The following is a 26,234-nucleotide window of genomic DNA, read 5'->3' as shown; positions in this document are numbered from 1 at the left end:
AACCCATCACAGAAACACTGGCAACTGCCAATTACATAGAAATTATTGGCACACGAACATTTCTGGTCTTACAATAGCACATAAGAAAGACAAAATGACAACCTTATAATAATGGCTTCTACAGTTGTGTTACCCCAACACGACAGACAGACACAATCTGTGAAAGGGGAAAAAGTAATTCATCCAATTTTTGTAATTACAAATGTAAAAACTTTAAACACAATATACACTCAAAAACAGTAGGCTATTCACTTGATTCTGATGCTATTTGTTTCTGACTTTGGTTAACAGATTGGTATTTATGCAGCACTTGGTACCTGGCAATGACAGGCACTACTTCAGATGTTGTTCTTGTGTGAAATACAGAGCTCTCTGTAACTTATGGAAGGTGTTTTTCTTTCAGTCAAATATTTTACAGTACATGAAATGTTTATTTGGTTCAGTTTCAGTCTGCTAAAGGACTGTTTACTTTGTTAAAACTAATTCTACCGCACAATAATGTGTTGTTTGTCTCGATAGTAAACTCAATGGACAGTCTGGAAATGTGTCAACACAGCAGTTTTCAGTCTTTTACTCGCAGGAGATGCACAAGGACTTTTCCAAAGACGTTTGCTTCACGACTTATTGGTGAACTTTCTTGTTTTTAGGAAGCTTCTTCAAATGCGTCTGTGAGTGGTTCCATGGCCAGCCCTGTCGAGGACTCGGATTGTTTTAAACGTTTAATTGTGTTTTTCAGCGCTTGTCTCTTGTTGCAGAACCAAACTCTAACCACCTCCCGATCGTAGTTCAGTTTCTCGGCAATTTCCGTCATTTCCTGCCCTGATGGATGCGTATTCTTTTCAAAGTGGGCATTTAAGATCTCCAGGGCCTGGGGGGTGAAAGACGTCCGCCGCTTGCGCTTTTTGGAGGGTTCACTGCCGATAAATTCAGTTAGATTCTGCATTCCTGCTCGGTGGCGGGCCTCAGCCTCAGCCATCCACCGCTCAAGAACAGGCTTAATCTTCTGGGCACTTTTAGGGGTGATGTCCAGCTTTTCGAACCTGGCAGGATACAAAAGGCCAGGGTTCAGTTTGGCTGTCAGACTGCTAGCTATAGAGCTCTCTTGGGTATCCTGTGGTAGGAAAAAGTGGCTTCTCAGGATGGTGTGTCTGAGGAAAGTTGAGAAAGAAGAGTCTTACTCTGATGCTCTGCCAGGGTGGGATCCTACTGATTGATTAACCGGCAGAGACACTTAGAACTGGTCCTGCGATGTTACACGAAGACCATTTGCCAGTAAGAGGTAATCTTAAACGTATAATTTCATCAATTCACATTTAACTTACATCAGCTTTACATCTCTACAACAGTTATCAATATTCTTATCCCAAAAGTAGAATAAACATAAGCATTTGTACAATTCTTCCACTTAACAATGTGTCTACATTATTTGCAGAAAGTGTTTGTCACACAAGTGGCACTATGTTTTATTTCAACTTGGAGGAAAGAAACACCCAAAGAACAAAAAATTTTGCTTCAAATTACCGTTTTGGTGGAAAATGTGATCGGGCTTGCTAAGGGCAATGGGACAATGGCCTAATTGATCCTCCAGATGCTGTACAGACACCAGGATTCCACCCATAGGAATTGGAATTGGAGCAGAAAGAGGGAACTGTACTCAAAGCACTATGGTTCCCAACTCACTGCATGGCCAAACACATAACAAGAGGCAGCAGCTATTTGACCATCTCAGGATGCCACTCTCTGTGAGAGGCCCTTCTTTTAAAGGCCCTTTTGCTGACTTACGCAGCACAGACTCAATCACCTTCTGTAAGATTTGAATTCTCAAATTAGAATACTTTAGATTCAGCAAAATGGTATACTTATGAAACTTTAATTTAATTGTATTAATGCAGTAGTAAGACTGGAACAGAAGATGTTCAATTATAGACTAATCATTTCTGTATAGTCTAAAATCAATACTATTTCATTTTTAAAAATTCTATCAAATACTGTCAAACTTCAAAAAATGACGAGATTTAATTTTATTGCCATACATTCAAAACACTTTACAAACTGGTAGGGCCTGGCAAGATGGACCTTTTTATCGAGTATTAATTTTTTTTTGCTTTACATGATAGAATTGAACTGTTGCTACCAGCTGCAGTACAGCTGTACTGGGGAAAGCATTGATGTAATGGGCAGCTAATAATCAGAGTTTGTTACATGGAGTTGCCACTGCATGGTTAAAATGGAAACAGAATGACAGGAAGAGCAACAGTATAGTAAATGACCCTTTAAATTGAACTCCACTATAATAATAACTGTAGTTAAAATCAGAGTACAGGGTCTCATTAAAACAAATTTATGTTTTAGCCCAAGAAAGTTCTTCTATAAATTCTGCACTTGGATTTAATGAACAAAAGCAGTTCACTCCCACAATCTTTGAACATAGTTTTTTCATGCAATGTTCCATATATAGTTTATCAATGATTTCAACAAAAAAAACTGAACTCAACAGTTTTATCCATCATGCAGAGGATTTAAACAGAGTTCGCGAGCAGGTCTATCAAGAAGGTCTCTCCAATCTCCAAAAGATCCAGGTCTGTCTCATTTGGTCATTTCTGGTAGCAATTTGCTCGGATTGGTACAAAGGAAAGTTCATCAATATAAACATCCCTTTACAAGCGTACCCACAAGCAAGTGAATAACTAAATTAATTTAATGTTTCATTTAATTTAGACTTGCACGGATATTATTGAAGGGAAGGACATTACTGTGGGTACTTGTTGAGAACATCTTTCATTCTATGTCAAAAATATTTCTTTTGCTCTTCAGTGTACCATATGGATTGCAGACTCATGAAGGTAAACTTTTCAAAGCTTTGCTCCCACTGTGCCGCCTCACGAGACATACAAGAAAGAACTGGCATTAATATAGCGCCTTTTACAACCTTAGGATATCCCAAGATGCTTTGCACCAATTAAGTATTTTTCTGAAGTATAGTCACTATTTAACATTGGAAACAGTGCAGCCAATTTATGCACAGCAAGGTCCCACAGACAGAATGATAAAAATGATTAGATAATCTGTTTTAGGTGTAGATTGAGGGATAAATATTGGCTAGGACATCAGGAGAATGCCCTGGTTTTCTTCGAATAGTGCAAGGGATCTTTAACGGCCAGTTGACAGGGCAGAAGGGACCTCAGTTCCATGTCTTATCTGAAAGACAGCAACTCCAACAGTGTAGCACTCTCTCAGTACTGCACTATAGTGTTAGCCTGGATTATGTGCTCAAGCGTTCAGAGTATAATAATGGAGCTTGGATCTTAAGTTTTATTCAGTGACCAGTCTTTGTGTTTAATGAGGCGCCAAAGCAGCAGCCTCGCTTGATAAAATTGACCATGTTGTACAGGATTTAATGCTCTGCACCTTCAAAAAGGACAACACTGTAGGAAGAGGAACTTTCCATTTGAACTCTTGGCTTTATGTAAATTGCTTTGATTCCAGAATCCCAACCTTCTAACTTTAAAATGCATATCAAGTTAAGTTCTATAAATTTCAGTCAGAATAGTAGGGAAAACAATTTCTATCAGGTGTCTTTTGCATCATTCGTGTGTTAATCTCTTGTCCTAGGAATTGTTTATTTAGGAAAATCAGTGACTTACTTTAGGGATCTCTAGAGATCTGGGATCAGAATTAAACAAAAAGCAAAACTGGTATGTTCTGGCTTCTTCATTCAATCGGTTGGCATTCAAACCAAAGGACATAGGAATAGAAGTAGGCTATTCAGCCCCTCGAATCTGCTCTGCCAATCAATTAGATCATAACTGATCTGTACCTGAACTGTTTTTACCCACTTTGGTTCCATATCCCTTAATACATTGCCTACCAAAAATCTAGCAATCCCAGTTTTGAAATTTTCAATTGACCCAGCCTCAACAGCTTTTTGAAAGAGAGCGCTCCAGCTTTCCTCTACCATTTGTGTGAAGAAGTGCTTGCTGACATTACCCCTGAACAGCCTAATTCTAAGTTTTTTATGCCCCCTTATTCTGGACTCCCCACCAGAGGGAATAGTTTCCCTCTCTATCCCTTCTTATCATATCACAGAATTGTTACAGCGCAGGAGGCCATTCGGCCCATCATGTCTGCACTGGCTTTCCAAATGAGCAATTCATTTAGTGCCATTCCCCTGACTTCTCCCCATAACCCTGCACATTCTTCCTTATCAGGTAACAGTCTAATTCCCTCTTGAATGCTTCAAGTGAACCTGCCTCCACCACACTCTCAGGCAGTGCATTCCAGACCTTAACCACCCGCTGCGTGAAAAAGTTTTTTCCTCATGTTGCTTTTGCTTCTTTTACCAATAGCCAGAAGTGTCAGGTTGATGATCCATCTCGGCCTCCTCCTGAAGTCCCCAGCATCACAGATGCCAGACTTCAGTCAATTCGATTCACTCCGCGTGATATCAAGAAACGACTGAAAGCACTGGATACTGCAAAGGCTATGGGCCTTGACAATATTCCAGCAATAGTACTGAAAACCTGTGTTCCAGAACTTGCCGTGCTCCTAGCCAAGCTTTTCCAGTACAGCTACAACACTGGCATCTACCCTGCAATGTGGAAAATTGCCCAGGTATGTCCTGTACACAAAAAGCAGGACAAGTCCAACCTGGCCAATTACCGCCCCATCAGCCTACTCTCAATCATCAGTAAAGTGATGGAAGGTGTCATCAACAGTGCCATTAAGCGGCACTTGCTTAGCAATAACCTGTTCGGTGACACTCAGTTTGGGTTCCGCCAGGGCCACTCAGCTCCTGACTGCATTACAGCCTTGGTCCAAACATGGACAAAAGAGCTGAACTCAAGAGGTGAGGTGAAAGTGACTGCCCTTGACATCAAGGCAGCATTTGACCGAGTATGGCATCAAGGAGCCCTAGCTCAGACCGAAGGCAAAGGAAGATGGTTGTGGTTGTTGGAAGTCAATCATCTCAGCTCGAAGACATCACTGCAGGATTTCCTTAAGGTAGTGTCCTAGGCCCAACCATCTTCAGCTGCTTCATCAATGACCTACCTTCAATCATAAGGTCAGAAGTGGGGATGTTCGCTGATGATTGCACAGTGTTCAGCACCATTTGTGAGTCCTCAGATACTGAAGCAGTCCATGTAGAAATCCAGCAAGACTTGGACAATATCCAGGCTTGGGCTAATAAGTGCAAGTAACATTCGCGCCACACAAGTGCCAGGCAATGACCAACAAGAGAGAATCTAACCATCTCCCCTTGACATTCAATGGAATCACCATCGCTGAATCCCCCACTGTCAACATCCTAGGGGCTACCATTGACCAGAATCTGAACTGGAGTAGCCGTATAAATACTGTAGCTACAAGAGCAGGTCAGAGGCTAGGAATCCTGTGGCGAATAACTCACCTCCTGACTCCCCAAAGCCTGTCCACCATCTACAAGGCGCAAGTCAGGAGTGTGATGGAATACTCTCCACTTGCCTGGATGGGTGCAGCTCCAACAACACTCAAGAAGCTCGACACCATCCAGGACAAAGCAGCCCGCTTGATTGGCACCCCATCTACAAACATTCACTCCCTCCACCACTGACGCACAGTGGCAGCAGTGTGTACCATCTACATGATGCACTGCAGCAACGCACCAAGGCTCCTTAGACAGCACCTTCCAGACCCGCGACCTCTACCACCTCGAAGGACAAGAACAGCAGATGCATGGGAACACCACCACCTGCAAGTTCCCCTCCAAGTTACACACCATCCTGACTTGGAACTATATCGCCGTTCCTTCACTTTTGCTGGGTCAAAATCCTGGAACTCCCTTCCTAACAGCACTGTGAGTGTACCTACCCCACATGGACTGCAGCGGTTCAAGAAGGTAGCTCACCACCACCTTCTCCAGGGCAATTAGGGATGGGCAATAAATGCTGGCCTGTCCAGCGACGCCCACATCCCATGAACGAATAAAAAAAAAGTTAAATTAAATCTGTGCCCTCTGGTTCTCGATCCTTTCACCAGTGGGAACAGTTTCTCCCTATCTACTTTGTCCAGACCCCTCATGATTTTGAATATCTCTAAAAAATCTCCTCTCAGCCCTCTTCTCTTCAAGGGAAACAGTCCAAACTTTTCCAGTCTTTCATAACTGAAATTCCTCATCCCTGGAACCATTCTCATGAACCTTTTCTTCACTCTCTCCAATGCCTTCCTAAAGTGCGGCGCCCAGAACTAGACGCAATACTCCAGCTGAGGCCGAACCAGTGTTTTATACAAGCTCATAACCTTCTTGCTCTTGTACTCTATGCCCCTATTGATAAAGCCTAGGATACTGGACGCTTTATTAACCACTCTCTCAACCTGTCCTGCCACCTTCAATGACTTATGCACATATACACCCAGGTCCCTCTGCTCCTGCACCCCCTTTAGAATTGTGCCCTTTATTTTATATTGTCTCTCCATGTTCTTGCTACCAAAATGAATCACTTCACATTTCTCTGCGTTGAACTTCACCTGCCACCTATCCACCCATTCCACCAACCCATCTATGTCCTTTTGAAGTTCTACACTATCGTCCTCACAGTTCACAATGCTTCCAACGTTCGTGTCATCTGCAAACTTGGAAATTGTGCCCTGTACACCAAGGTCTAGATTATTAATATATATCAGGAAAAGCAAGGATCCCAACACTGACCCCTGGGGAACTCCACAACAAACCTTCCTCCAGCCTGAAGAACATCCATTAACCACTACTCTTTGTTTCTTGTCACTCAGCCAATTCTGTATCCATGTTGCTGTTGTCCCTTTTATTCCATGAGCTAAAACTTTGCTCACATGTCTGTTGTGTGGCACTATTTCAAGTGCCTTTTGGAAGTCCCTGTATACCACATCAACTGCATTACCCTCATCAACCCTTTCTGTTATCTCCTGAAAAAACTCTAGCAATTTGGTTAAAAATGATTTTCCGTTAAGAAATCCATGCTGGCTATCTTTGATTAACCTGCATTTGTGCATGTGACTATTAATTTTGTCCTGAATTATTCTTTCTCGAAGTTTCCCCACCACCGATGTTAAACTGCCTGGCCAGTAGTTGCTGGGCTTATCTTTACACCCTTTTTTGAACATAATTTTTGCAATTCTCCAGTTCTCTGGCACCACCCCCAAGGCTAAGGAAGACTGAAAAATTATGGCCAGTGCCTCCACAATCTCCACTGTCACTTCCCTCAGTATCCTTGGATGCATCTCATCTGGTCTGGGTGCTTATCCACTTTAAGTACAGATAGCCTATCCAATACCTCCTCCTTATCAATCTTCTAGTGTCTGAATTACCTCATCTTTCACCATTGCCTGGGTTGCATCTTCTCCCTTGGTAAAGAGAGATGCACAGTATTCATTTAATACCTTAGCTATGCCCTCTGCCTCCATGTGTAATTCCTGTTTATGGTCCCTAATCGGCCCACTCCTTTTACCACCCTTTTACTATTTAAATGTCTATAGAAGACTTTGGGATTCCCTGCCAGTAGCTGCCAGTCTCTTTTCATAATCACTCTTTGTTTCTCTTATTTGCTTTTTCACTTCCCCTCTGTATATTCTATATTCAGCCTGGTTCTCAATAGTATTTACTACCCGACATCTGTCATAAGCACACTTTTTCTTCTTTATCTTAATTTATATCTCTTTTGTCATCCAGGGAGCTGTGGCTTTTTTTACCCTACCTTTGCCTTTTGAGGGAATATACCTTGACTGTGCCCGAAATACCTCTTCTTTGAAGGTAGCCCATTGTTCAGCTACCATTTCTCCTGCCAACCTTTGGCTCCAATTTATTCGTCCCAGATCTGTTCTTATCCCATTGAAGTTGTCTTTCTCCCAGTTAATTATTCTTATTCTGGATCATTCTTTGTCCTTTTCCATAGTCAGCCTAAACCTTATGATACCACCTCATTCCCAAGAACCAGGTCTAGCAGTGCCTCCTTTCTTGTTGGACTGGAAACATATTGCTGTAGAAACTTTTTCTGAACACACTCTCGGAATTCTTGCCCCTCACTGCTCTTTACACTACTGCTATCCCAGTCTAAATTTGGATAATTATAACTGCCCTATAATCTTAAACACCTCATATAGATCAGTCAAGAATCTTCTATATTTGAGTGAATAAAAGACAAGTTTATATGCAAGTTGTCCTCATAATTTAACCCTCTAAATTATGCAGTTTGTGATCTGTAATAGTGTTGAGATACTGAGGTTCTGTGGTAATCAATGCTGGACAGAACATTGGGATTGGTTCCCTCTGTGAAATCTAATGTAAACTCTGCTGTCCATATGCAAACTCGCACCAAGTCCTTTTCATACATCACCCCTGTACTCCCAGTCCACTAATGCCTTGATTTTAAAATTATCACCTTGTGTTCAAATCTTTCGACGATTTTGCCCTTCCCTATCTCTGTAACCTCCTCCAAGCCTCCGAGAATTCTGATTCCCTCCAACTCTGGTCCCTTGTGCATTCTCCACTTCCTTCATCCCACCACTGGTGGCCGTGCCTTCAGCCATCTAGGCTCTAAGCTCTGGAATTACCTCTGCAAAACATTTCACCTCACTCCCCTGTTTTAAGAAGCTGCTTAAAACCAACCTCTTTGACCAAATGTTTGATCACCTGTCCAGTTGTTTGACTTTGCTACTGTGAAGCACTTTGGAACGTTTTACTGTATTAAAAATGCTATATAAGTGCAAATTGTTGTTGCTGTAAACTTGAAAATAAATTAACTCTGTACAAATGAGCCCAGAAATACTGCGAATTAGAAGAGCACAATTCACCTTAATTCCAACAAGGTTGGCAGGGAAGTGAGAAAGGGGTGGAATTTTGGGCAGAACTCAAACCTGCTGGGTTTCTGTCCATGGCAGTTGTTCTTTGGAGTGGGTGGGCACTCCTTCAGCAAGTCCTGTTCTGTTACTATAGGGAAAATGGGGAAACTTCCAGGTGATCCTGGGAAATTCACCTGAGAGCCCTGATAGGGTCGGGACCTGAGGCAGGGAGCGTGGAGGGTGTAAGTCCCACCCAGTTGTACATTCATGAGTACTGTAAAATTTTGCATGCAATGGAAAATGTTAAGCTGAGGGATATAATCGAGTCTTTCAAAATTATGAAAGGCTTTGAGAAAGTTAAATTGAAAGATTGCTTCTGCTGATTGGTGAATCAATAACAAGGGACATAAATGAACATTTTCTCAAGAAGAATAAAGAGGAATTTTTAATTCACAACTGTCTGATTTTTCATGTAAATTTAATATTTATCAAACAATTTTATTGTAGAAAACCTTATTTTGTTTCTAACAAAACTGCAATTAGCATTTTGGGTTCTATAAATAGAGATGTGGAGCACAAGAATAAAGAGAGAACGATGATTTTGTACCAATCAATGGTTAGACCACAGTTAGAGAATTGAATGCAGTTTTGGGCATCCCATTATATAAAAGATATTAAAGCTAGAGAGGGTTACATACGGGCAGTGTTGCCAGAGGACTGGAGAATTGCAAATGTTATACCCTTGTTCAAGAAAACTTGTTAGGATAAACCCAGCATCTACAGGGCAGTTAGTTTAACCTGGTTGATGGGAAATCTTTTAGAAATGATAATCTGGGACAAAATCTGGGACAAAATTAACAGTCACTTGGACAATTGCAGAATAATTAAGGAAAGCCAGCACAGATTTGCTAAAGGCAATTTGTGTTTAAACTTTTTTGCTGATGTAACAGTGAGAATTGATGAGGGGAAAGTGGTTGATTTAGTCGATATGGACTTCCAAAAGGTGTTTGATAAAGTGCTACAAAATAGGCTTGCCAGAAACATTGAAGTTCATGGAATAAAAGGGACAGTAGCAGCATGGATACGAAGTTGGCTGAGTGACAGGAAACAAAGAGTGGTGGTGAACTGTTGTTTTTTGGACGAGAGGAAGGTGTACAGTGAGGTTCCCCAGGTGTCGGTACTGGGACCACTGCTTTTCTGGATATATATTAATGATTTAGACTTGAATATATAGGGCACAATTTCAAAATTTGCAGATAATACAAAATTTGGAAGTATTGTGAACCATGAGAAGGATAGTGATAGACTTCAAGAGGACATAGGCTGATGGAATGGGTGGACACATAGCAGATGAAATTTAATGCAGAGAATTATGAAGTGATATATTTTGGTAGGAAGAATGAGGAGAGGCAATATAAACTAAAGGGTACAATTCTAAATGGGGTGCAGGAACAGAGAAACCTGCAGGTATCCGTGCACAAATTGTTGACTATGGCAGGGCAGGTTGAGAAAGTGGTTAAAAAGGCATATGGGATTCCAGGTTTTATAAATAGAGGCGTAGACCAGGATTTTACCAGCCTCTAGGAAGTAGGCTAGAAGGTGGGTGGGGAACGGGACTCCGCCGGGGAGCCGCAACAGGAGGGCTCCCTGACGCAGTCCTGTCACTGGGCCATTTTCCCATATAGGGGGCTCACAGTGGCTTTCAGGGGTAGGGGAGGCCATCAGAGCTGGAGGATCCATGGCCCAAGGAGGGGGCCACAAGCGGCAATGGCCACCCCTCTGTCCTGACACTACTACCGGAGGGATTTTCCCTCTGATCACTGGGGCCTGCCTGCCTGGCCCCGGCACAGGAACAAATTGTTTACCTCCCTTGCGGGGGTGTCTCAAAATGGCGCTGCCAAGGCTGCAGAGCTGCCAGCCCTCTGATTGAGCCGGCAGTATGGAGAGCCAGCACGCTGTCCTTAATTGGACGGCCGGCTCGGCAGCAGCCTCTTAACTGGCCGCCGCTGGGAAGATTGCTGCCATGGTTCTGCTGGCCGACTGTGTGGGCTTGGGACCTGATATGGTCCCAACCTCGGGGCTCACCCTGTGCCAGGAAAATCCCGGCCATAGAGCACAAAGCAAGGAAGTTATGATGACCTGTTATAAAACACTATTTCGGCCTCAACTGGAGTATTATGTCCAATTCTGGGCACCACATTTAAGGAAGGATGTGAAGGCATTAGAGAGGGTGCAGAAAAGATTTACGAGAATGGTTCCATTGTTGACGGACTTCAGTTATATGGATAGATTGGAGAAGATGGGCTTGTTCTCCTTAGAGAAGGTTGAGAGGTAATTTGATAAAGGGATTCAAAATCCTGAGTCGTCTGGATAGAGTATATAGGAAGAAACAGTTTTCATTAGCTGAAGGGTTGAGAACCAGAGGCCACAGATTTAAGATTATTGGCAAAAGAACAAAAGGTGACATGAATGGTTAGGATCTGGAATGCACTGCCTGAGAGTGTGGTGGAGGCAGATTTAATCATGGCTTTCAAAAGGGACTTGGATAAGCACCTGAAGAGAAAAGATTTGCAGAGCTACGGGGAAAGACTGGAGATATGGGGCAAGCTAAATTGCTCTTGCAGAGAGGCGGCACAGACTCGATGGGCCAAATGGCCTCTTTCTTTGCTGTTACCATTCTATGATTCTAATCTATGAGTTTTGATTTATCATGATGATATCAGGGATGGGAAACTATAATTACGAGGAGAGACTTGCGATACTCTGACTATTTCCACTGGAGCAAAGAAGGCTATGAGGAGACTTTTTAAAGGTGGTTAAAATTATGAAGGGTAATAATGGGTGAATAGGGAAAGACTTTTGTCTAGTTGAGGAGGCAGAAACAAGGGTTTATCAATTTAAAATTATCACTAATAGCGAGGAGAGAGGTTCAGAGAAATTAATGACGTGAAGAGAGCTGTTCGACCATGGAATGCTTTGAGTCAGAAACCACTGCATCTTTTAAGAGAAAAGTGGTTAAATATTTGAAGCAGAGAAAGATACAGGACTATGGGGGGAGAGCAGGGCAGTGGGATTAGTTTTGAATTGCTCTGACAAGAGCAGGCACAGGCACAATAGGCTGAATTGCCTCCTTCTGTATTATAATAGTTGAGGCTTGTTGATCTCAATGAGTGAGATGGATGGCAGGAGTGCCATTGGGTGGCAGGAGGCTGTCATCAGGATCAAAAGAACATTCCCAGTACTGAGGTAGGTAGCTGGGAGGGGGTTTTGGGAGGGCCTCGTGACTAGGGGTGAAGCAGGAGTAGGAAGCTGGAGTCGGGGAGGCAGTCCAAATAATGATGATTATTGAAGGCCTGAACCCTTGCCTATTTTCCTCTCAAAAGATGACTGCACTGATATCAGTACTAATTTGTGAGATGACTGGATGTTGCACTTGATATCATTGTTATTCATGCATGGAGGTGACTTATGACTACAGTACCACATAGTTATGGAATCATAGAAAGTTTACAGCACAGAAAGAGGCCACTTGGCCCATCATGTCTGCGCCAGCCAAAGAAGAAAGAGCCACCTAGCCTAATCGCACATTCCAGCATTTGTTCCGTAGTCCTGCAGGTTACGGCACTTCAGGTGCACATCCAGGCACCTTTAAATGAGTTGAGAGTTTCTGCCTCAACCACCCTTTCAGGCAGTGAGTTCCAGAACCCCACCACCCTCTGGGTGAAAACATTTTTCCTCATCTCCCCTCTAATCCTTCTACCAATCACTTTAAATCTATGCCCCCCAGTCACTGACCCCTCTGCTAAGGTGAATAGGCCCTTCACATCCACTCTATCTAGGCCCCTCACAATTTTGTACATCTCAATCAAAATCTCCCCGCAGCCTCCTCTGTTCCAAGCAGATCAACCCCAGCCTATCCAATCTTTCCTCATAGATGCAATTTCCAGTCCGGGCAACATCCTCATAAATCTCCTCTCTGCCCTCTCCAGTACAATTACATCCTTTCTGTAATGAGGCGACCAGAACTGCCCACAGCACTTAAGTTGTGGCCTCACTAATGTTTTATATAATTCCAGCATAACCTCCATACTCTTATATTCTATGCCTCGGCTAATAAAGGAAAGGTTTCCATATGCCTTCTTAACCACCTTATTGACCTGTTCTGCTACCTTCAGGAATCTGTGGGCATACAGTCCAAGGTCCCTCACTTCTTCTACATCTCTCAGTATCCTCCCATTTATTGTGTATTCCTTTGCCTTGTTTGACCTCCCAAATGCATCACCTCACACTTCTCTGGGTCAAATTCCATTTGCCACTTTTTTGCCTACCTGACCAGTCCATTGACACCTTCCAGCAGTCTACAGCTATCCTCCTCATTATCAACTACACAGCTAATTTTTGTGTCATCTGCAAACTTCTTGATCATGCCCCCTATATTTACATCTAAATTGTTAATATACACCACAAAAAGCAGGAGACCCAGTATTGAGCCCTGTGGAACACCACTGGAAACAGCCCTCCAGTCACAAAAACACCCGTCAAAAATTACCCCTTGTTTCCTGCCACTGAGCCAATTTTGTATCCAGCTTGATACAGTCCCCTGGATCTCATGGGCTTTTATTTTTTTAATCAGTCTGCCATGTGAGAACTTGTCAAAAGCCTTTCTAAAATCCATGCAGACCACATCAACTGCACTACCCTTATCCATCCTCCTTGTTACTCAAAAAATTCGATCAAATTAATCAGATACGACCTTCCCTTAACAAATCCATGCTGACTATCCTTGATTAATGTGTGCCTTTCTAAGTGACAATTTATCCTATCTCTCAGAATTGATTCCAATAATTTTCCCACTACCGAGGTTAGACTGACTGGCCTATAATTATTTGGTATATCCCTCGCTCTCTTTTCAAACAAAGGTACAATATTAGCAGACCTCCAATCCTCTGGTACCACACCTGTATCCAGTGAGGATTAGAAAATGATGGTCAGACCTTCTGCTATTTCCTTCCTGGCTTATTTTAACAGTCTAGGGTACATTTAATCTGGTTCGGTGATTTATCTGCTTTCAAGGATGCTAATCCCCCTAATACGTCCTCTCTCTCTCTCTGTAAAAGCACTCCAACTGGCTCTGCATGACAGCCTAGTGAGCCCCACATCAAGAGCCAATGTCACTACTTTTACAAGTCTGCATAAGCCATCAAACAACCCAATTAAGAAAGAAAGAAGATACCTAAACATCACATATAAGACATGAAGTGCCCTGTTTTGATGCCTCAGCATGTAGGCATACAAAATGGGTAGTTTTGGTGATTATGTAAAATAAGTGATATTGGGTCGAACGCCCGTTATACAGATGGAGTAAACCGAAAGGTAAATCAGGCAAAGTGTATAACGTGTGGGCTCTATAGGTGCAGGGTGCATAATGGGTGGGTTCTATAGGTGTGGGGCGTATAATGGGTGGTGTGTAGACTGGATGGGTTCTATACGTGTGTGGTGTACAATGGGTGAGTTCTATAGGTGCGGGGTATATAATGGGTGTTGTGTATAATGGGCAGGTTCTATAGGTGCGAGGTGTATAACAGGCGAGCTCTATAGGTGCAGTCTGTATAATGGGTGAGCTATATAGGTGTGGGATGTATAATGGGCGGGGTGTATAACAGGCGGTATGTATAACAGGCCGATTCTGTAGGTGTGGAGTGTATAACAGGCGAGCTCTATTGGTGCAGTCTGTATAATGGGTGGGCTATATAGGTGTGGTATGTATAATGGGCTGTGTGTATAACAGGCCTGCTCTTTTGATGCAGGTTGTATAACGGGCCGGCTTTATACGTGCGGGCAGTATTGGTGCGGTGTGTAGAAAGGGTGGGTCGTTTAACAGGCGAGCTCTATAGATGCCGGGTATATAACCTGAGGGTTGTATAACAGACAGGGAGCTAAAAATTGGATATGGTTGTTTGCAGACATGGGGATCACGATGCCTGATTACCCCTGCCCAATTGAGGAGATGCAGGCAACACACACACTTAGTGCTGCCTGCTCATCTCCATGATTGAGACGTTCAGCCCAGTGCTAAATGCACTGCTGACTGGCTGCACGCTCAGCACCTACACCTCTTAAAGGGGAGGTCCATTCTGGCTGCTGGAGCGTCTGGAACTATTTGTGAGAGATATTCTCAGAAGGAAGAAAGGAGCAATGGAGCAGAAAGCCAAAGAGAAGGCTCCCAGGTTCTCCAATACATCACTGGAGGCCTTAGGAATAGAAGTGGAGATGAGGAGAGAACTCATCTTTCGTTAGGGGGCAGGAGGCGCTCCAGATATACACGTCAAATGGAATGGGAGCAGACAGCCACAGAGGTCAATGCAAGGAGTTCAGTCCCAAGGACCTGGCTACAGCACCAGAAAAAGTTCAATGACCTCCCATGAGTGTGAAGGTCAGTGAATGCATCTTCATATGCCATCTGCTATCCACTGCACTACCAACCTCACACTGTTCAGTGCACCATACCCTCTATCACTCACCCAACAGCAATCTCTAGTAATCATGCCTAATATTCATAAGATCCATCTCAATCTCACATACTTATCACTGCACATCCACATTTTGCAGCTTGCACATACTACCACCTATTCAGCTATGATAGTCACCCACTTTACAACACTCACTTTCACTTCCTTTTCTCTTTCAGGGCAAGGAGAAATATAACACGAGAAAGCAGCAAAGAACCATTGGGGGAAAGGCATGGCTGCATGCGCTCACACTCTTGGAGGCGACAGTGTCCCGAATTATTGGCACGGCAGTTATTGAGACTACTGCAACGAATGTTGCTGAAACCATCCAGGTTGACGTTCTGTTCCTACCTTATGCACCTTCTCAAATCCCACTTCACAGTCATCCCACAGTCTGGAACGATGTACAAGCTGCAGATGCTGTAACCACGCACCTCTTGCATTCATCCACCCTTCCCTCAATACTCCCTTGCTGTGTTTATGATTTCAGATATCCAATACCGGTCAGCCAGTACAGCTTGATAATGAAGGATGAAAACAAGAGCAGACGTCTGATAAAGAAGCACCATCATTTGATCTGACACTTGTAGATACCAGCTCAGATATTTTAGAGGGCAGTATAGAGGTGGGATCTGCATATGATTGGCTGAATTTTAATTGCACAACGTTAGTCACGGCGGCAGCACTGAAAGTGGGTGCCGATTCTGCACAAGCGACATGTGGCCAAACGATGACAATCACGTGGCGGTCGACCAATTAACAGTTTGGAGGCACAGGGCTCATCCAATGGACAGGCAGTGTGGGAAATGAGGCACTGAAAGACAGGTGCTGGCGCCACCTTGAAAGTGAAAGTGAATGCGCATGCCGTGCGGCTTTGTTCCTCAGGATTGCCTCAGCAACAGTGCTGAAGAGTCCTGTGGTTGAAATCTGGACTCTTCCACCTCGCCCTCCCCCCCCCCCTTGGGAGATCTCTGAACTCCTCCACTGCCCGTGGCAGATCTCTGAACTCCTCCACCCCCTGTGGCAGATCTCTGAACTCCTCCACCCACTGTGGCAAATCTCTGAACTCCTCCACGGCCCGTGGAAGATCTCTGAACTCCTCCACTGCCCGTGGCAGATCTCTGAACTCCTCCACTGCCTGTGGCAGATCTCTGAACTCCTCCACTGCCCATGGCAGATCTCTGAACTCCTCCACTGCCTATGGCAGATCTCTGAACTCCTCCACCCACTGTGGCAAATCTCTGAACTCCCCCACCCCCTGTGGCAGATCTCTGAACTCCTCCACTGTCTGTGGCAGATCTCTGAACTCCTCCACCCCCCCCGTGGCAAACCTCTGAACTCCTCCACCCCCCCATGGCAAATCTCTGAACTCCTCCACCCCCCCTTGGCAAATCTCTGAACTCCTCCACCCCCCTCCTTGGCAAATCTCTGAACTCCTCCACCCACATTGGCAAACCTCTGAACTCCTCCACCCACCCTTGGCAAATCTCTGAACTCCTCCTCCCCCTCCTTGGCAGATCTCTGATCTCCACCCCCCCCCTTGGCAGATCTCTGAACTCCTCCACCACCCCTTGGCAAATCTGAACTCCTCCACCCCACGTGCCAAATCTCTGAACTCCACCCCCCCATGGCAAATCTCTGAACCCCTCCAACCCCCCCTTGGCAAATCTCTGAACTCCTCCACCCCCCGTGGCAAATCTCTGAACTCCTCCACCCCCCATGGCAAATCTCTGAACTCCTCCACCCCCCGAGGCAAATCTCTGATCTCCTCCACCTCCCCTTGGCAAATCTCTGATCTCCTCCACCCCCCCTTGGCAAATCTCTGAACTCCTCCACCCCCCCTTGGCAAATCTCTGATCTCCTGCACCCCCCCTTGGCAAATCTCTGAACTCCTCCACCCCCCTTGGCAAATCTCTGATCTCCTCCACCCCCCCCCCCCCCATGGCAAATCTCTGATCTCCTCCACCCCCCCTTGGCAGATCTCTGAACTCCTCCACCCCCCCATGGCAAATCTCTGATCACCTTCACCCCCCCTTGGCAGATTTCTGAACTCCTCCACGCCCCCTTGGCAGATCTCTGAACTCCTCCACCCCCCCTTGGCAGATCTCTGAACTCCTCCACCCCACCTTGGCAGATCTCTGAACTCCACCCCCCTTGGCAAATCTCTGATCTCTTCCACCCCCCTTTGGCAGATCTCTGAACTCTTCCACCCCCCTTGGCATATCTGAACTCCTCCACCCCCCCATGGCAAATCTCTGAACTCCACCCCCCTTGGCAAATCTCTGATCTCTTCCACCCCACCTTGGCAGATCTCTGAACTCCACCCCCCTTGGCAAATCTCTGATCTCTTCCACCCCCCCTTGGCAGATCTCTGAACTCCTCCACCCCCCTTGGCAAATCTCTGAACTCCTCCACCCCCCCTTGGCAAATCTCTGAACTCCTCCACCCCCTCTTGGCACATCTCTGATCTCCTCCACCCCCCCTTGGCAAATCTCTGAACTCCTCCACCCCACCCTTGGCAAATCTTCTGAACTCCACCCACCCCTTGGCAAATCTCTGATCTCCTCCACCCCCTCTTGGCACATCTCTGATCTCCTCCACCCCCCCTTGGCAAATCTCTGAACTCCTCCACCCCACCCTTGGCAAATCTTCTGAACTCCACCCACCCCTTGGCAAATCTCTGATCTCCTCCACCCCCCTTGGCAAATCTCTGAACTCCTCCACCCCCACCTTGGCAAATCTCTGAACTCCTCCACCCCCCCCGTGGCAAATATCTGAACTCCTCCACCCCCACCTTGGCAAATCTCTGATGTCCTCCACCCGCCTTTGCAAATCTCTGAACTCCTCCACCCCCCCTTGGTAAATCTCTGAACTCCTCCCCCCCCCCCCCCCTTGGCAAATCTCTGATCTCCTCCACCCCCCCCCCCCCCTTGGCAAATCTCTGAACTCCTCCGCTGCCTGTGGCAGATCTCTGAACTCCTCCACCCCCCCTTGGCAAATCTCTGATCACCTCCACCCCCCCTTGGCAAATCTCTGAACTCCTCCACCCCCCCTTGGCAGATCTCTGAACTCCTCCACCCCCCCTTGGCAAATCTCTGAACTCCTCCACCCCCCCTTGGCAGATCTCTGAACTCCTCCACCCCCCTTGGCAAATCTCTGAACTCCTCCACCCCCCCCTTGGCAAATCTCTGAACTCCTCCACCCCCCCTTGGCAAATCTCTGAACTCTTCCACCCCCTCTTGGCACATCTCTGATCTCCTCCACCCCCCCTTGGCAAATCTCTGAACTCCTCCACCCCACCCTTGGCAAATCTTCTGAACTCCACCCCCCCCTTGGCAAATCTCTGATGTCCTCCACCCCCCTTGGCAAATCTCTGAACTCCTCCACCCCCACCTTGGCAAATCTCTGAACTCCTCCACCCCCCCGTGGCAAATCTCTGAACTCCTCCACCCCCCCTTGGCAAATCTCTGATGTCCTCCACCCCCCTTGGCAAATCTCTGAACTCCTCCACATCCCCGTGGCAAATCTCTGAACTCCACCCCCATTGGCAAATCTCTGAACTCCTCCTCTCCCCCTTGGCAAATCTCTGAACTCCTCCACTCCCCTTTGCAAATCTCTGAACTCCTCCACCCCCCCTTGGCAAATCTCTGAACTCCTCCACCCCCCCCACCCTTGGCAAATCTCTGATCTCCTCCACCCCCCCCCCCCCCCCCCACTTGGCAAATCTCTGAACTCCTCCGCTGCCCGTGGCAGATCTCTGAACTCCTCCACCCCCCCTTGGCAAATCTCTGATCACCTCCACCCCCCCTTGGCAAATCTCTGAACTCCTCCACCCCACCCTTGGCAAATCTTCTGAACTCCAGCCCCCCCTTGGCAAATCTCTGATCTCCTCCACCCCCCTTGGCAAATCTCTGAACTCCTCCACCCCCCTTGGCAAATCTCTGAACTCCTCCACCCCCACCTTGGCAAATCTCTGAACTCCTCCACCCCCCCGTGGCAAATCTCTGAACTCCTCCACCCCCCCTTGGCAAATCTCTGATGTCCTCCACCCCCCTTGGCAAATCTCTGAACTCCTCCACCCCCCCGTGGCAAATCTCTGATGTCCTCCACCCCCATTGGCAAATCTCTGAACTCCTCCTCTCCCCCTTGGCAAATCTCTGAACTCCTCCACTCCCCTTTGCAAATCTCTGAACTCCTCCACCCCCCCTTGGCAAATCTCTGAACTCCTCCACCCCCCCCACCCTTGGCAAATCTCTGATCTCCTCCACCCCCCCCCCCCCCCCACTTGGCAAATCTCTGAACTCCTCCGCTGCCCGTGGCAGATCTCTGAACTCCTCCACCCCCCCTTGGCAAATCTCTGATCACCTCCACCCCCCCTTGGCAAATCTCTGAACTCCTCCACCCCCCCTTGGCAAATCTCTGAACTCCTCCACCCCTAAGGCCCAACTAAGGACCCAAGGAGTGGACCGGGAGGCTGATACCACCATGGCAGAGGGAAGACCTATGTGGCCATGAGTGCTGCAGTGTCTCAGGTGTTCATGCATGGATTCCTCCACGGAGAGACTGCCAACCTACATGGAGATCCAGATCCAGCAGAGCAGGCAGAGGTTTCTGGAGATGTGTGGCCTCACAGTTTAGCCATGCCTCCCTGCAGGTTCTCCTCCAGGCTGCAACGGATAAGTGGGAGGTCCTCCTCCCAAGGGATGCAAGTAGAGAGTGGCCTGCCTGACCAAGCAAGCCTGAACGGACATGGCAGAGGTCAGCAGCCGGGGTGGGGGGTCACTCCTCGAACCTGGGTGCAGTGCCGCAAATGGGTCAATGACCTCCTTCGCTTTGCCAGGGTGAGTCCTCCATTCCACTATCTTCTTTGGGGTTGCATGTGGCAATGCGGGATGGTGCACTAGATGGGGAGTGAGTGACCAGCCAGGTGATGGGAAAGGGGTGTGGCAGCAGCATATCCATTTAGATGCATGGTGACAGCAGCTGTCTGTCTTTACTGATACCCACCAATCCCTTGATAGAGCAAGTAGGGAGGAGGCATTCAGGAGCTCCCAAAGGGCTGCCACCTGCATATGTGTTGTGCTAGTCTTCGTGGGCAATCTAACAATGTTCCTCCTTCTGCTTGCAGTAGAAATGGGCCAACAATAATAAAGAATGGTCCAAGACAGATAGAGGCATCCCAGACATTTGTGCTCTGACCCCAGCAGAGTAGGAGACCTTGGAACTGGCTGGCTGCAGGGCGACCGCGCGATTGCTGATGGCAAGACAGGAGTGTCAACCCAAGAGAGTGAGGAGGCATACTGCTCATGTGTCCACCTCTGGGCATATGGAGCTCCACATTAGGCCTGGTTAGGATGAAGAGATGTGAAGCCATTAACCCATATATGTTTGTGTTTTCTCATGCAGGTCTTGGTATTACCGAAGGACGATCAGCCGCACTGACTGGGGGCCATCCTTCCACCTCTGATGAGGAGGAGGGATCCTCATAGGGTGGACAATCATTCCCCTGCACCCTCCACCAGCGCAAATACTCTCATGTTGGTGGGTATGCGCTCACGATTAGATTCAGGATTGCAATCTAGTGAGCACATCACAGACGTGCCCAAGCAGCGGATGGAGGCTGTGACAGCTGAGGCTACTGACAGTCAGAGATCTGTGGGATGCCAGGCCCAGGCTGAGTCCCAGGCTGATGACACACCTTTGGAGTCAGCAACACGGTACGTGCTGGAGATATACAAGAGGTAAGGGAACATCTGGCAGAGCCGCCAGAGGCTATGCACAGCCATGAGCAGACGATGGAAGAGTCCATCCAGACTATGAGTGCTGCAATGTCTCAGGTATGTTCGTGCATGGCTTCCTCCATGGAGAGACTGGCAACCTTCATGGACAGCCAGATCCAGCCGACCAGTCAGGATGCTGGAGATGCGTGCAGACCTGCACACCATCGCTTTGGCCATGTGCTCAGCATGGTAGCGGCAAGGCGAGAGGTGGACAAGACACCTGGAGTCTCCACGAGGTACTCGTCCTTCTCTAGTCAGCGGTGAGGTACAGGTGTACCTTTCAAGGAAGGAGGAGTAACTGCCTTCCGCACCTCGAGGCTCCTCTCAGGACACTCTGAGTGTGGACAGCAGCTCCTTAACCTCTCTGCCAATGACCCAGCTTGACAGAGGAGAGGCCTCCACTGCAGCTGCAAGCGTAGGGGTCGCACCTCATAGGAATATACACAAGTGCATTAAGAGGAGCACGTAGGTGCACTTGGGGTTCACAGGCAGTTCGAAGTTGCACATGTTAAGCCTTGATACAGTAGTGCCACTCAATAAATGTCATATTTACTGCTCTTAGTCATCCATGCATTTCTTGCTGCCTTGTCAGATGTCAAAAACACTCTTGCTCTCTCAATGGGCTGCCAGTGTTGGGGTAGGCTGTGTTTGGTCAGCTCCTTAGCTTTGTCAGTGTGCATTGTGCACAAGGGCTGGGCGATGAAGTATGAGATGAATGAAGCTACAGCAGGTCCGCATTAAGGTAAGTCTTTACTGCACTGATATTGAAAGGGCATCAGGGTCATATGAAATAGGTATGCATGAGATTGTCCTGAGCCTCCCTTGTGCATCTCTCAATGCCCCTCATCTCTGGTGCAAGGGGTTCCTCATCCTGTGTAAGATGAGGAATGGTGATCAATGATGTCCTTATTACGCATGGCCTCCCCTCTCTGCAGTGCTAAAATGTGCAGAGCACAGCACACCACAGTGACACGAGAGACCCTCGCTGGGACACACTGAAGGGCTCCACTGGATCGGTCTAGGCACCTGAAGCTCATCTTCAGCAGCCTAATGGTCTACTTGATGGTTGCTCGGGTGGACCCATGGCAGGTATGGTACCTCTCCTCTGCTTCAGTGCCAGGGTTCCTCACAGGCATGTGTAGCCATGTCTTCAATAGGTAGCCCTTGTCTCCGAGAATCCATCCTTGAAGGTGCATGGGGGGCTGGCAAAGCTGTGGCACCTGGGACTTTCGAAGTATGTAGGCGGAAAACATGCACATGCCTGAAGGATCTGCTTTCGGTGGTATCAGACCAGTTGGGCATTGATGGAATAGAAGGCTTTCCTGTTGATGAAGGCAGCTGGCTGCTCCATGACAGCCTTGATGGCCACATGCGTGCAGTCAATGACACCTTGCATCTAGGGGAATCCAGCGATGGCACCGATGGTCCTCTTGGCCTGACTGTCAGGGTCAGTTTGGCAGCGCACATAGATGCCAGCCCTCTTGAACAGGGCATTGGTCACTTCCTTAATGCAGCAGTGGGCTGCAGCCTGGGAGATCCCACATATGTCCACAGTGGATCCCTGAAAAGATCCATATGCATAAAAATTGAGTGCCATGATGATCTTCAGGGCCACTGACATTGAGTTTCCACCGACACCCAGGTGTCTCAGCTCGTCCTGCAACATGGCACATAACTAAGTGGTGGCCTCCCTGAGAGCCGAAGTCTTCACTGACACTGCCATTTGGACATCTACATATAGTTGATCCATGCCCAGTAGACTCTCTCCTGCGAATAGGCCCTTCTTCGAGAGGCAGGCTGTTTTCGCTCCCCGATGCACCCTTGTCTGGCGTGACCAGCCAGTGGCTGGCCCTCTTGATACTCCTGATGCTTCTGCTGTTGTGCTGGCGGTGTCTAGCCCTCCCTCCCTCTGAGCCGCTCTTCCTCCTCACGGGGGTGCCGTAAAGGCTGGCTGTATTAATCCTATGCCAGTTGGTCTCTCCTCCTCTCTTGGACTAGTCTTGCAGACCACCTCCCTGAAACCTGCCCCTTGCTACTCCCTTGGTTGTGCGTGCCACTGCTCCTTGCAGATTGCCCCCCATTGGTTAATGCCACCCTTACATGACCACCACCTGCAGTTGATGCCACCCTTACACAACTGCCACCCATTGGTTAATGCCACCCTTACATGACCACCACCTGCTGCAGTGCCCAATCATAGAGGCTTTCTGCTGCCATTCGGCAACGGCCACCGCTCCCCACTCTTCCCCTTCAAGCCAATGTAGCCTTTCAAATGACTAGTTTCCAGAGGCAGCAGTGAGGCCTTGCTTGTTGCAACAACTTTAACCAGTCAGGGCTCTGAAGACCTGTGATTCCCATGTGCCATTCATGAAATATAAAATGCCCTGCAAAATTCCATTCAATTGTTTTTAAATTAAGGTTAATTACCTTCTAAACAAGATCAACTGATGTCCAATGACATCATAGCAAGAAGTCCACCCTCCGTCTTTCCCACTGCTCGAAAAATCCGAAAGCAATGTCTAGACATCGGACTTCCGTGCGAGCGCATCCTCTCTACATGTTCCACCTCCCTCCGCCTCCTACCTCACTCATTCAAGCCTGATAAAATTCTGTCCAGTCAGTAACTGGGCACTGGTGGGTGGCTGCAAGGCCAGGGGAAAATGATAGCATGTGTGCCAGCTCCCCAGACAGCAAGGGCGCAAACGAGTTCAGCTGCAGAAGACTCAGCTGATGAGTTCAATCGGGCAATGTACAGGAAAAGGCTGACAGAGAAATTTTTGGTGCTTTGGCAGGCCTGCCAGGGAGCTAGTTATCACTGTCAAGGAGCATGGAGGAGTCTGGCTCCAACTTGGCACAGGGCTTTGTACGGAGCTTGAAGCCCATCTTTCCAACATGGAAGTGGTGGCCAACTCCATGATCGCATTTGTGGATACAGCTGTGATGCAGCTTCTGATGACAGAATTCTCAAATTGCAGTGAAGCACAGGCAGAAGTCACCAAACTTACAGGGCTTGCAGGGTCTCACAACAGTCCAGCAATCTGGCTCCAACAGATTAGTAAGATTGCTGAGGCACTGTCTCTGGAAGACCAGCAGTGGTTCCATGGAGTACAAACCTGCTGTCCTCTCTCAGGCTGACAGCATTTGTGCTCTTGACCACTGCCACTGCAACTGTGCCATTTCTGTGTCTCTCAGCCAGCCCAGAGTGCTACAAAAGCAAAATACTGTGGATGCTGGAAATCTGAAATAGAAGCATAAAATGTTGGAAATACTCAGCAGGTCTGGCAGCATCTGTGGAGAGGGAAATAGAGTTAACGTTTCAGGTCGATGACCTTTCATCTGAAATGAAATAAAAAGTATTTTGCTTTTATGTCATCAGAAATTGTTTGTTCCATGACGTTCCTGGTCACAGCATGGCTCTCATCGGAATGCTGTCTACATGTGGTTGGGTGGCAAAGGGGAGTAACATGTACAACAGGTAGCCTTTGTTGCTGTGCAACAATGCTTTGATACAACGTGGCAGCTGGAATGGCTGACTGGCGCAAGATAAAAGCATTGTGATTGCTGCCAGGATAACGGGCATTCACCAGAATGATGCTCTGTGCATGGTTGCACACCAACTGCACATTGAGTGAGTGGAACCCTTTGCATTTCCGCTACATTTTCCCATTGAGATGTGGTGCCTGCAGAGACACGTGTGTGCAGTCAATTTATCATTATCTCTGGTAAGGCCAAGTCTTTTCCCCTCCTGCTTCTCTGCTTAGAGAGAAGACAGTGAAAAAAAATTTATATAGTGCCTTTCATGACCACCGGACGTCTCAAAGCATTTTACAGCCAATGAAGTACTTTTGAAGTATAGTCACAGTTGTATTTAGAATGAAGATCCCTCTTTTGGCATACAGGGTGTCAGTGACCTCTATGTTGCAGTGATGCATGGTGAACTGAGAGATGTTGAGAATAGTGGTAGAATCGGGCAGAGTCAGCATGGATTTACGAAAGAGGAATTATGCTTGACAAATCTACTAGAATTCTTCGACGATGTAACTAGTAGAGTTGATGAGGGGAAGCCAGTGCATGTGGTTTATTTGGACTTTCAGAAGGCTTTCGACAAAGTCCCACATAAGAGATTAGCATGTAAAATTAAAGCGCATGGGATTGGGGGTAGTGTATTGCGATGGATAGAAAATTGGTTGGCGGACAGGAAACAAAGAGTAGGGATAAATGGGTCTTTTTCCGAAAGGCAGGCAGTGACTAGTGGGGTACTGCAGGGATCGGTGCTAGGACCCCAGCTATTCACAATATATATTAATGATTTAGATAAGGGAGGTAATATCTCCAAATCTGCAGATGACACAAAACTGGGTGGGAGGGTGAGTTGTGAGGAGGATGCAGAGAGGCTTCAGGGTGATTTGGACAAGTTGAGTGAGTGGGCTAATGCATGGCAGATGCAGTATAATGTGGATAAATGTGAGGTTATCCACTTTGATAGCAAAAACAGGAAGGCAGATTATTATTTGAGTGGCTATAAACTGAGAGAGGGGAATATGCAAGCATGTAAGCATGCAGGTGCAACAGGCGGTAAAAAAGGCAAATGGTATGTTGACCCTCATAGCGAGAGGATTCGAGTACAGGAGCAGGGATTTCTTGCTGCAGTTATACAGGGCCTTGGTGAGGCCACACCTGGAATATTGTGTGCAGTTTTGGTCTCCTTATCTGAGGAAGGGTGTTCTTGCTATAGAGGGAGTGCAGCAAAGGTTTACCGGACTGATTCCTGGGATGGTGGGACTGACATATGAGGAGAGATTGAATCGGTTAGGATTATATTTGCTGGAGTTCAGAAGAGTGAGGGGGGATCTCATAGAAACCTATAAAATTCTAACAGGACTTGACAGGGTAGATGCAGGAAGGATGTTCCCGATGGTGGGGGAGTCCAGAACCAGGGGCCATAGTCTAAGGATACGGGGTAAATCTTTCAGGACTGAGATGAGGAGAAATTTCTTCACCCAGAGAGTGGTGAACCTGTGGAATTCGCTACCACAGAAAGCAGTTGAGGCCAAAACATTGCATGTTTTCAAGGAGTTAGATATAGCTCTTGGGTCTAAAGGGTATGGGGCGAAAGCGGGAACAGGTTACTGAGTTAGATGATCAGCCATGATCA

At 47.0% G+C, this 26,234-nt stretch overlaps 1 protein-coding gene across 1 annotated transcript in view; it reads right to left on the bottom strand.

Moving 5' to 3' along the window:
* Nucleotides 1-591: 591 nt before the first annotated feature.
* The window catches only part of pou6f2 (POU class 6 homeobox 2), an 812,705-nt gene continuing 787,062 nt past the window's right edge, over nucleotides 592-26,234 (bottom strand). The window contains exon 10 of the mRNA XM_068032227.1: nucleotides 592-1,148. Coding sequence (XP_067888328.1) covers nucleotides 644-1,148 — 505 coding nt within the window. The 3' untranslated portion in view covers nucleotides 592-643. The remainder of the gene's footprint in view (nucleotides 1,149-26,234) is intronic.

This window comes from Heterodontus francisci, chromosome 5, assembly GCF_036365525.1.
Source record: "Heterodontus francisci isolate sHetFra1 chromosome 5, sHetFra1.hap1, whole genome shotgun sequence".
Taxonomy (NCBI): domain Eukaryota; kingdom Metazoa; phylum Chordata; class Chondrichthyes; order Heterodontiformes; family Heterodontidae; genus Heterodontus; species Heterodontus francisci.
This window is presented reverse-complemented; position numbering and strand designations above follow the sequence as displayed.